Source organism: Montipora capricornis, chromosome 5 (assembly GCF_036669925.1).
Source record: "Montipora capricornis isolate CH-2021 chromosome 5, ASM3666992v2, whole genome shotgun sequence".
Classification (NCBI taxonomy): Eukaryota; Metazoa; Cnidaria; class Anthozoa; order Scleractinia; family Acroporidae; genus Montipora; species Montipora capricornis.
The window spans coordinates 5537394-5550165 of record NC_090887.1 but is presented as its reverse complement, the minus strand read 5'-3'; the positions used below and the strand labels follow the sequence as shown (position 1 = coordinate 5550165).

At 39.9% G+C, this 12772-nt stretch overlaps 1 protein-coding gene across 1 annotated transcript in view; it reads right to left on the bottom strand.

Annotated features, from left to right (window-relative positions):
• Positions 1-200: 200 nt before the first annotated feature.
• The window catches only part of LOC138049239 (neurobeachin-like protein 1), a 49323-nt gene continuing 36751 nt past the window's right edge, over positions 201-12772 (bottom strand). Inside the window, exons 31-41 of the mRNA XM_068895418.1 lie at positions 12696-12772; positions 10696-10922; positions 8953-9281; positions 8185-8457; positions 6594-6817; positions 5584-5813; positions 4930-5129; positions 2768-2937; positions 1883-2094; positions 1384-1691; positions 201-476 (exon numbers count right to left, since the gene is read on the bottom strand). The exon at positions 12696-12772 is cut by the window's right edge and continues 219 nt beyond it. Of these exons, the coding sequence (XP_068751519.1) occupies positions 347-476; positions 1384-1691; positions 1883-2094; positions 2768-2937; positions 4930-5129; positions 5584-5813; positions 6594-6817; positions 8185-8457; positions 8953-9281; positions 10696-10922; positions 12696-12772 (2380 nt within the window). The 3' untranslated portion in view covers positions 201-346. The remainder of the gene's footprint in view (positions 477-1383; positions 1692-1882; positions 2095-2767; positions 2938-4929; positions 5130-5583; positions 5814-6593; positions 6818-8184; positions 8458-8952; positions 9282-10695; positions 10923-12695) is intronic.

The window sequence follows — 12772 nt, the reverse complement described above, 5'->3', positions numbered from 1 at the left end:
GTCACTTAGTATTAAGTTAACACTGTTTTGAAATCCAAAGAAAAAGTAGAATTGTTTTTCGGTCTCAGTAGCACTTATATATACTTATTCACACTCTCTCAGAATAGACCTCTTTAGCTTGTACATTTTGTTTTCCAATTTCAGACCACGTGTTGTTACTCCAGAGAACAGTTTCTTTCAAATGTGGTCTGATGCATATGCTTATCAACGAAAAAACAAAAGAAATAACTCCCTTGAGAACATCACGTGGTCTGACAAACCAAGCGTACAAGCTGAAGAGGTCTATTCAACTGAAGTCACTAAATATCCAATTAAAGGTTACATGACTTTCAAAGATGTGCTAACGTCACGAGTTGTCCACAGTTATAACAATAAGCTTTCCGTCTTGAAGACAAACAAAGAGATGGGTGCTGTCTCTCGCCAGCGAGACGGAGCGGATGGGAACTACCAGATTCATCTTTAAAACCACCTGAAAACTGCAACCAAAACGAGACGATGAGAGATCCAGAAACCAATAAACCAATATTCATTACAATTTTTACCACAATTGCTTGTAATCTCGCCATCTGATTGGCTAATTTTCCGTTGTCGATAAGAGTCTAGACAACGCTGTACACGTCATGCTCGCGTCAATTTGTCACGCAATGTAATAGCCAATCAGGAACGCCCATTTTGGGAAATAAACCAATCATATTGCAGGAAGATAGGCAACGCTTGCTCTTTCTTCGTGTCATGATTTTGGTCACGCTCTGAAATAAAACTTTCTTTGGCGTTGAATATTGCTCCGCCTCGTGAGTCCACAAGATTTTGACCACTGTGATGACGAATATCGCTGTCGATAACAGTAGAGACAACGCTGAACCACTTTCGATTTGTTAAGTCTGCTACACTGGCATCAAAAACGATCCTACTATTGTTTTGGTATAAATGATTAAGGGGTTTTGATTGGCCAAAATATTCTCTCTACATTTTTAAGCCAATCAGAAAGAAAACCAGTTGTGATTTTTCGGCGCCAAGCGGCGACTAAATGTACTTATTTTGAGCTCTGATTGGTTTATGTGACTGTCTTCGTCAAATAGGTGAGTCCAGAGTGCATCGAATGGGCGAGTCCATCGAAGTGCACCTTAAATAAGAAAAAATAAATCCTCCTTCTTCTTCACTTTGACGGCACACACATGACTGGCAAAATGCTAAGCGAACACTGCTCGCCAAGAGTGCAAATTTTAGGTTCGTCATTTTCCACATTCAAAACTTATCGGCGGGTATCCTAAATCCGCCTTGAGTCTTAAAATGTCAGCAGTGGAAACACTCCAGACTCAAAATGTGTTGACAAAAGATAATTTTCAGAACGCAGTGGCACTTAAAAGAGAAATGATATCATACCATTGCAATGTACGGATTTCCAGTCGCCCATGAACACCTCCACTAACAAGGAATTCATTGAAAACAAACATATCTACGATGCTCTCTTTTAATTTTAAGTCCTTGGACAGAAGTTTGCCATTGATTGAATATCTACATAGAACTCCGTTAGATTGGTCTCTGCAGAATACTACAATATCACCATATTCGGACAACGCTAGGCTTGTCACTTGACATAGACTCGGATGTTTAATGAGTTCCATTCCCATGGGTCTTAGAGTGATGACATATTCGCCTTTCCGTGCAGTGTATATGATACAAGTGCCGTCCTAGTAAAGGAAGAAAATGTCAGCTGTAGTTAAAAACGTTGGCTGGTAAATGAAAAACTAAAACTGAAGGAAATTCTTATTTATAAAGTTACACTTTACGTTTTAAGGACCGACTAAAAAAATGGACAGATGGCATGGAAGGGCAATAATAAGGAAAGAACGATTGTTTGAATCTCCTTCCAAATTCCCACCTGAGACCCACTGACCGCCATATCGAGCTCCCAACTCATTGCAACACATGTGATTGGCTTGTCGTGACCATATAAGGTCTGCAGCGGCGTGCGTATCAGCTCTTGAGCCACTCCTCCCTGGTGAGTGATTCCCCATAAGCGGCATGTGCTGTCACGTGATCCAGTGATCAGGTGATGACCATCGTCATCCAATGACAGACAGGTTACAACGTCTGCGAATACAATAATGTTTCACAACAAGGTGACATTTTAAAGACCGAATGCATAAATGGCGGCCAAAGAAATATTCTTTTGTTTATGTACTAATTAGACTCACTAGCATCGTTTGCATGGCCAAAATACAAAAGAATTGTTGCTTGAGAGCGAGGCTAGTCAGTCTAATTACCACATAAACAGAAGAATACATTTTTGGCCACCATTTATGCATTCGGTCTATGCCACCTGTAACGATAAGAAATTATTGTCACACCAGGGCAAAAAGGTCCTGTTAATGTGGTTGAGAAAACAGCAAGCGTTTTGTTAACTCTCTCTATGAATTCTTGGGCCGGAACAGAACAAAACTTGAGCCCCTTCAAAAAGACGCTGCCAAAAATTACATAAAATTACGGGACAAAATTACTACCGCTTAAAACTTCTAATCGGCTTATTGCGAACACAAAAAGACCACCTTTCAGTTGGCTTGAAAGACAAGAGTAAGATTTACCCAAATTGGCCAAGTCCCTATCAGAGTCAGAATAGTGTCTATTTTTAAACCAAGTGGTTATTGCAACATTTCATTCTACTTTTTGGGTGTAATGACTTTTGCGTGACATAGCCCCTTTAACCTATTTACCCTAAAAAGCGGCTAAGTTAGGCTTTACATAGCTTGACAAAATTGCGTTTCACCTGTGTGAGCCACAATCCGGTAAAGTAACCTTCCCCTGGTGTTGAAGACTCGGAAACTGTTGTCCCAGTGGCCAGCGGTAATAATCATCTTAGCATCATGGGTAACGACAAACAAGCGCGAAGAGATTTCCAAGTCAATGATAAATGGGCCAGCGATACAACGACGTAACCTGTAGCGGAAGCAAATAAAACAGTTTGCCATGTCAAAAAAACAGAGATGTTGAACTAGCGTGAGCTCGAGGTCTGCACTGGGAAAATATTGGTCGAGTTCCATTTTTTGCAAGTTTATGGACCGAGCCTGAAAGGCGAGGTCCATAAACTTGCAAAAAAGGAACGAGACCAATATTTTCCCAGTACGGACCGAACAACCTCGTTCAATAGGGTTTTAATAAGAATGGCTCTCTTGCGCAGGGTTTTCTATTCCTCGAGTCTTCCCTCTTCGCCGTCTTCTGTTAACGGTTCAGGAAAGTAAGATTCGTACTGAAACTCAGACATTTCTCTCATTTTTCTTTATGTCCGAGGAAACAGAAACATAAAATGTGAACAGTTTGGCAATCTACATACGCTGCTTCGCGACCAGTCCGTCTTAGGGGTCCGTATTGTAAAATTCAGACCGCTAAGAGAACCAATCAGAATTCTCCTTTTCATCTCGCACCAGTTTGCCTGTATAACAAAGAACTTTAGTTACTTGTCACGTCTTTCAGCGCTGGTGCACCAATCAAAGCAGAAAAAATCAAATCAAATTGAACTCAGATCAACTGAAATCAAACGGTTTTTGAGAGGAACGGGGAAACCGGAGTACCCGGAGAAAAAACCTCTCGAAGCAGAGTATAGAACCAACAAAGTAAACCCATTTATGACCCCGAGACGAGGAAATCGTACCCAGGACACATTGGTGAAAGCCAGTGTTCTCGCCTCTTCGCCAGTCCTGCTCCCCAAATGCTTTTGGTTAGGTGCACTTAATAGGCCATTTCCGAGTTCATGTCTGCCTCCTCTTCAAAGCGAGTGTAAGTGCGAAGTTTTTGTTATGAAAATTAGTTTTCATTCATATGTAAAGTAGAACTAATTACCATCACAAAAACTTTGCACTTAGACTCGCTTTGAGGAGGAGGCAGACATGAACTCGGAAATGGCCTATTCGGTTTCATTTCAAATAGAGAAATTACATCGGCGTCCACAAATGTCAAGATGACTTGTCCAGAAGCCGCAATTTTTTGAAAGCAAAAAAAACCAAAAAGCCAAACCAAATGGTGCGAAAAGGTAAACGGTAACGCACATCTGCGACCTCCGCAGGTTCTTCTTTCTTCCCCTCAAGAAACACATTTCAATGCAAATTGAAAACACTGACATCCATATATTTTGACAATGCAGTACAATACAAACTTGGATTGCCCACTCTCCACAGGGGCTTTTCATACACCTTATTCCAAAATGGCCTCCATTTAAATATTCTTTTGTTTTTATTCAAATAAGCCCTTGATGCCTCGTTCTTAAGCTTAAAATTCAAAAGAATATTTTATCTTGAACGAGGCAACAAGGGCCAATTTGTATCCGCATAAATCAGCGGCCATTTTGGAATAAGGTGTACAGTATATGGCGCGTTCTTAGGTGTCAAACTTCAAACATGCAATTCAAACGTTCAATTCAGCAATTCAAACATTCGCTTTGAAAATTCAAACCCTCAGTTCGGAAATTCTAACGTTCAGTTCGGGAATTCAAACCTTCACGGTTCTTCAATCCAAACCTTCAAAACTCAAACATGCACGCCATTTAAACTTCCAATTCGAAACTTCAAATATTGAATTGAACTGAAGGTACGAATTACCGAAATGAATGTTTGAATTGTTGAATTTGGTGAATTTCCAAACTGAAGCTATGAATAGCTAAATTGAATGTTTGAATCGCCGAATACATGTTTGGGATGTATTTTCAGGGCCAGTGAAACACAATCAACGAAATGACAGAACAGAACAACAACAGCTGTTCAGAATCCCAACTGGCCGGAGGCAAACCAGTTGGCTATTTACAAGTGCAGCTGAGAAGTTGAACAAATGATCAGAACGGGTCTTGAACCCGCGAATTAACCCGCGATCCCACGGGATCTCAAAACAAACACCCTAACCACTGGCTGCACTACCTCTAGCAATCCAGCCTTGTCTTACTTGTTTGATGATAGAGATGGATCAAGCTCAAAGGTGAAAGGATTCGCTTTTGTCTTGGAATACGGTAACCAGTTGTGTACTCCTAGAATTCCATTCTGGCTGATGGTGATCATGTGCTCTGGCATGCCTGAATAAATGAGAGATCTGGTATAGAGTTTAGAGACCGCAACAAATACAAGAGCATCAGCCGAGTCTGACACCTGAAAATCAAATACAGCAAAAGGAAAGAGGTCAAGGCGCTGTTATATGTTTTGAAGCTTTCTCGCGAATTTGTTGCAGATATCGTGCCTCTGTTAACTTAATATTTCGAAAAAAAGTATTTGTGAGAAAAGTCATGAAATTGGCCCTTGGACAACAAAAAAATGTCAAAAATGCCCAAAATATCAAGATAAACACTAATAAATGTGACTGCGTTTTACGGAGGAGCTTACAATATGAATTAAATGAAAGGGGGATTCATTTGGACAATTTAAGCAATTGTCTCTTCAAATATATACATCTTATTCGATGGTTTAACATATAATACGCGTTGATATTTTGCGAGTTGCGTAGTAAAAATACCAGCAATGAGCAAAATGTCCGCGAGTATTATATATTCGCTCCATCTAATCGTAAAGGGAGCTCTAAGAATCGACGCTTTTTATTAAAACTTACGTTAACGAAATAAGGCTTCAATTTCTCCAAGTTCTCGAACACAGTTTCTAAAGTTTTGCTTGTGCCTGCGCTCTTTATAGCTTTAAATTTGTGCGCAGCCTCTTCTGCGGTCATGCGCTGTGGATGAGGTTGTGTAAGAAGCTGGGTCGGAGTCTGGCCAAAGTTGTTGATCATTCCCTCTGTAGCTTCTCGCTCAGCAGGGTCTGTGATAGCATCGAGATCCACAGCACCTGAAAGACAACGGATACATTCAAATAGAGTGTCGTAAACGGCTCAAATTTAGCGCAGTACTTAAGGTTTGACCAATCAAAACCAGAGACAAAAATAGGGCGGTTTTCAATTGAGTGTCGAAAGTAATTAGCGAATAGCATTGGCTTTGCATTACTTCACTCAGTGATTGGTTTGAAAGTTCTCGCAACACTTTTTCAACCAATCAGAAGAGAAACCAAAACCAATCGTGACTCGCGCGTGCACATTTTCCCGCGCTTTGAGACGGCTACGTGTAATTACTTCGAGTTTTGATTGGTTTACTGGATTGTCTCCGTCCTTTTTGATTGGCCAAAGTAATTACTTTGGTTTTGGTTTTACGACCCTCATTTGAAAACCGCTCTATACCGGTAAGTTGAGTTGTTTTGATTTGTTTTCTGCACAGGGTCCCCAATTAGTGCCCCAGTGCTAATTAACAATTAGACCCGTAGCCGGCCTTGCGGGCTACGGATCAAAAGCCCATGAGGCGAAGCCCGTGGCCCTTGAGGGCGAAGGGTCTAATTGTTTTAGTATCACCCAACTAAACGGACTGAAAAGGCAATAATAAAGTTAGCAAATGCAAGTTGAAGAAAGATTTCTTTGGGAATAAAACGAAAGAAAGCGTCACGCTTTTCGCTACTCGAGGACTATTACTAATAGTCCTCCAGGTAGCGTAGCCAATTAAAATGCATTAGTCCACTAGTTGGGTGACACTAAATGCAGTGGACACTTAAATAAACATGATGATAATGATTGTATTTTACCTTCATAAGTACAATAATAGAATACATTCAAGGCCTTTTCGGCTTCCGGTCCTTTCTGTTTGTAACCAAATATCAAGTCAATCCATTCGTGTAGATGTGCTGACACATAATCTGATTCTAACGCTTGTCTGTGCTTGCGTACGAAATCTTCAGGCGAGGTTGCCCACTGAGGTAGAATGACGTCATCCACTGGTTGTCCACGTTGGAGGTGACCGAGATCAAACCTAAAAAAAGAAAAATAATTATGGAATATCCTGAACAGACGTAACTGCCCTTTGCAGTCATGTTTTCGCGCATGACACCTGTTGTATGATCGCAAGTTTCCTCACCTTTGAAAAGCGGTCGCGGAATAAAGTACTTTTGCGAGGCTGAAATATTTTACAGTGGAATATTATCCACTTTTGACATCAAGTGGCAGTTTTTCCCACTTAACCCCGATAGCTGTCTCCGATGACAGCCTGGATTTGGTATTTTTTAGGGATGAATTTTTTCCAGCGCTATAAAGGATGTTTTGTCCGTCCAGTCAAGTGCTATACCGCGGTAAAATTCACCATTTTCGGGTCTTATCTCATTGGCTATTTTCCTTTTTGAACCGCTTTTGCAGTTGTATGCTTTCTCAGCGGCGGAAAAAGAAGGACTTACGCTCGAGACTGCCCCAGCTCTCAAGATAGAGTCAGCTGAAGACGAAGTGCATTAACTGTAACACGTTGACATTTCAAATTCAGTTCATGTGAAACTGTGTGGTGATTGCCTCATTAGCTCAGCTGAAAGTGTACAGCACCACGTTTTCATTCAGATGATAGAGTATAGCAGAATACAGAACTACGTGCAGAGATCTTAAATTGAAACATTTTTATTTCATCTAATCCGCAGATGTTTTCAAATGAGAGTGCTAATGGTTATGAACGACAAGCCGATAAGCCGATGTCTTCAGTAACTTGTGGGGGTTAAGCAATCCAGGCGCTTTTCGTCCCAAGTGTCGTGATCTCGGTATGTTGGAAAGTTTTGGAAAGCCCATTTGGCTACAGCCTACATAAAGATCTTACCATGGATGACATCACCAAAAAACAACGCTATCTCATACACTTACCTTGTTGATAGAAATTGATAGGAAATGCTTAGAATTTAAGGGACACTTCTTGTTGGATATCAAAATTGGGCTTGAATCTAATAGATGGTTTTCACTCAAGTGACTTGACGGCCATTTTTGGTGTACAAAACAATAGAAAATATTTGCGGAGAATTTGCACAAAAATAGAGTTCAGTCCCCAAGGGAGAGGATGTCTATTGTTCTAGTACATCAAAATGGCCGCTGTGACGTCACGTGAAAACCATCTGTAGGCCATCTTCGAGTTCATGTCTGCCTCCTCTTCAAAGCGAGTCTAAGTGCAAAGTTTTCGTGATGGTGATTAGTTCTACTTTACATATGAATAAAAACTAATTTTCATACGAAAAACTTTGCACTTAGACTCGCTTTGAAGAGGAGGCAGACATGAACTCCGAAATGACCTATGACCTGCATTTCTGGGCATAAGAGACGCAACAATTCCACAGCCACTCATGAAATGAAACCAATGCGATATCAACGCACCTGTTGGAGTTGACCAAGAAATCGGGAAAATAAAAAAACTCAGGGATGAGTTCTTTGACATCAGCTCCTTTGGAGTAGACGGAATCCCATGTAGCGGGGACATTGTGAAACTGTCTATCAGCACAATCAAATCGACCACTCTGTAGTTTAATATGAAGTGTGGTAAATGGTTCCACGCGTAACAAATAGAAAAGGACACCAGCTGAGCTGGAGTAATGAGATCCGTAGTGAAATTTCGCGATCAGTCCGCTGGGATCCACAAAAGTATTGTATCTGTGGGAAAGAGATATAAGGAATTAAAAAAATTAAAGAAAAGTACTTGTGATTGACAGTACAGACTTAAAAAGCTTTTCAAGGGTGACCATTCAACGTTCAGGGCTAGTGCAGTTATAATTATGCAGTATGAAAAGGTATTTTAAACGGAGTCGATATACTAAAAAAATCACGTTAAAACAGCTAATACAAATTCGAGGCTCAAGGGAACAAAATAATAATTTGCATTAGTTTATTCCCGAAAGCCTCAAACCGATGCCTTGTGTTTTATAGTGAATTTTAATGCATCGAAGTCTCGTCCTTGTCAGACGCAATTTTGTTCCAAGGGTTTCCTGTGGAATAAGGACGGAATTGGAACAAGAGACACACACTTAGAACAAGGTTGTGGCGGACTCAGCCGACAAAGAAAGAAACTTAGCTCTTCGGAGAGGTGATTTCTTTGCAGAAAGTGTGAGAAGAAAGAAAACACTCTAATGGTGATAAAGCAAATATTACCTGTCTCGTATAGTGTCCACTCTATCGGGGTTCAGTGCTCCAATAGGCTTGGAAAGATCCCTATACACTGCAGGATCATCTAAACGTAGCTCCTCTGAGGTATAGTCTACTAGGATCCAAGGGAACACTGGATACTGACTCAGGTCATTGTAAGTCCTTCCAGAGATGGTGTTGAGTTGCATAAGGTACTCGAAATTTGAGATGTCTCTGTGTACCCATTTGTCGGTGAGCCCTGAAGTCTTGAGAAGGTACGCAGGGGACCTGGCGCCTATGTAGTACAAGTTACGCGGTCGAAGGGACATGATTTTTCTGTAGACTTTGTTGCGAGTCTAAAAGAAAAAATAATGGTCTCTTCAGAATACTGCGAGTAACAGTGAAGGCTTGTTCCATATCTATCACTGCTTTTTCATGGACTTTAGAATAAGTTGTGCTATATAGCTATTTATTATATACGTACCGAGATTTACACTCCAAAAAGGATCGAGATAAAAATAGTCTCTTTGCGCTAGAGAAGCCAGCTGATTGGTCATACGATTTTTTTCACTAATGAAAAACAACGTATCGACGCTCTGATTGGCTATATCGTTATTTTCACTAGTGGAAAATTGTCGTATCAACCTTTTGATTGGCTAATATGATGTCGAACTTTGGCGCGGGTGGCCTGTGCACAGATTTGTAAACATGGCGGCCGACTGGTGTATGGTTTTCAAAGTTTTTGATCTTGTATTGCTTAGTTTTCTCCACAAAAATACTTCAGAAGATTTTAAAAAGTTTTAAAAGTGCTCAAGCGAGGTATGGAAGGTAAAGATTTCTTTTATTTCAAAAATATTTTGCTATTTGTTTAGGACTTTTGTTCACGATCGGTGGTTTGATAACTTTATGGTTTGGTAACTTTATGATCTCTGTACTTATATAATAAACAAATTACTTCATGGTTGGCTCGTTTGTACAATTTTTATTACTCACTCGTTGTGAAGGATCGTTAAACTCACTCGTTCGCTTCGCTCACTCGTTCGTTTACGCGATCCTTCACAACTTGTGAATAAAAATCGTACAAACGAGCCAACCATGAAGTAATCTATATATATAGAATATAGCTTGGGGATAAAAACGTCCTTCTTTACCCCTCCTGGACCCTTGCTTTTCCTGACCAACTCATTTGAGACGCACGTATCTGAACACATAGAACAACCCAGTTGGCCAGAAAAAATGGAAGCGGGTTGAGGATCGGACTACAAACTCCGACCAGGGGCCCGTTTCTCGAAAGTCCCGAAACTTTACGGGCTACTTTCAGGTGTCACAATTCCCTCTGTATCTCAAGAACGGACACAGTCATTTTGCCTTTTGTCACCTTGAAAACATGTAAAAATATCGTCTTTCCAAAACAAGCGGCTGGCAGTTTCACAAATGGTTTTTCGGGCCCGAACAGTTTCTCGCCGGGTCACCGGGCACCTGATTTGATGCGATATGACAGAGCCAATAATCACCTTTGTCGGCGGTTTATTATTCCGATTACTTTCACGGAAAACAGTCGACAAAAAAAGAGACGAAGTGTTGCTCTTGATCAATATATTCAATGTCTTTTGAATTGTAACGATCGTTTGCGCCATAACCGCAAAAGAGCGGGCTTTTTTTGAGTTTCTTGCACGAATATGATCTAAGTCAAAACCGGAAAAGCGGACACAGTAGGGGCTACATGGAGCCTTCAGTTTTTTCACTATCTCACACCAAAAAGATACCTACCTCTTTGTCGAAGTTTAAAAAGTAGTTTGTCTGATCAACTAAGAAAAACTCCAAAGCACTTCTCCTTAGGTTGTGACGCCTCAAATGAACTTCTCTCAACTCACTAAGTGGCCACTGGAAATCTCGGCCAGCGGTTTCATCGTCTGCATAAAAGTAGACATGCGTAGTGGTGACTTCAAATTTTCCTGGCACAATGTCCATCAATGTTATCAGCTCACAATTTTCACCTGAGGAAAAACAAACCTGGAATTATCCCTGGAACCTTTTCTTCATGCAGTTCACAAGAAAGCCAAATTTAAATTATTTTATATAACCTTCAAAATACTTCTTGATGTCTTAAAATTGTGTTTTGAACTTTTTAAAAAGTACATAACTACCATCACGTGGCGTGACGTCAATCGTCAAAAACGTTCTTTTATTGGGCGAGAAGTTTATATTACAGAAGGAATAACGCCAGGTCGTCGACTGGATAGAATTATTCAAGACTAAACCAATCAGAAATATCGAAATAATTTGAAGAAAACGACGAAACCTTAGAGTGTATAAAACATGTTTCGACAGAAACTTCTGCCATGCTCAATTAGTCAGAATACAAAGCTATGGAAGGTGAATTTATAATAAATAGAAAGTGCTATTATGAAAAATAGTAACAACGGAATGAAGTATAGCATGAAAATGTGGGAATCAAAAAGATAGTTTAAGATTGACATAATGTAATTGTTGATTCAAAAAGGGTTGCTCTCTCTGAAGGTGATAGGGCTTCTCACATTTTCAAATATCTGCAGAACTCTGAACATTGTCATGCCTCGTGTTCAGCTGATTGCTTTCGTGTTTTAGATCATGCCTCCACCAGTTTTCAAGATAAAAAAGGCTATTCATATTAAGAAAGAACAACCCTCTTTGCATCAACAATTACACCATGTCAATCTTAAACTATCTTTTTGAGTGTTCAAGTTTGCACAATATGACACAAGAATTAGCCAATGCATCTGAACAAGACTATTTGCATTGACTGACATAACGGTATGTATTCGAAGTGCCGATTGTAGACGAAAGAGAGAAGTGATCCTCGCAATTACCTGCATAGAGAATTTAAGAAATTGTCTCTTCTAGACACCTTGTTTTTTTTTTTTTTTTTTTTTTTTTTTTTTTTTTTTTTTTTTTCCTTTATTTCGTCACAAATACAACAATTACAACACAAGTAAAAACATATAGGAAGTAGCTAAAACAGCTGCGCATTTGCTGTTGTTAGCATTAATTATCAGTTAATTATATGTATTCACAATAATACTTAATTAATAATTAATTAATGATTAATTAAATTACAATGACATTACTTCTAGACACCTGCTCTTAACTGACTGACTTCATTCGCGATTCGCTCTGACGAAGGGCTAACGCTTGATACGTCAGCTTTTAGAATCTCCGTACGGTGGCCAATTTACATTATCAACTCTGATGATAAAAATTTTTGTATACTACTTCCCCACCAACGCAGCACCACAGTTTCTTTAGAAACTACCCCCTTCATTCCTTTGAGTGACTTCATAGCTCAGTTGGTAGAGGTCATGGGTTCGAATCCTGTTGAAGACATCTGAATTTTTCAGCTCTCTACAAGAGACAATTGCTTAAACTGTCCAGATATGTGCGAGTATAATTTTCTCTCATTTGTCTACCGTACTTCCATAGAGGCTTGTCTGATACAGCCACATACTTGGTGTAGGCGTCACAAAGTGACCTATAACCATGAGCTCAATCAGAACTCTAAACAAAAAGTAATACATGAAGTTCTTAGGCCTGAAACGACACCTTTTGATGTTCATGCAAAGTACCGTGCAGCTGTACTGTGCTGCGCAATAATACGAATGAATATAAAATGAAAGTTAAAATTTGCGCCCAAGAAGTTTAAAAGAGAGAGTACCCTCGAAACGTTTGGTTCTCTTTTAAACTTCTTGGGACCAAATTTGAACGTTCATTTTATATTCATGTATAGAATTTACCTAAAAGTGATTTTTCCGTTTCCGATATAGCGCGCACTCTTTCCTTTGCACCTGTTCCCGGCGGACTCCCAGGTTCC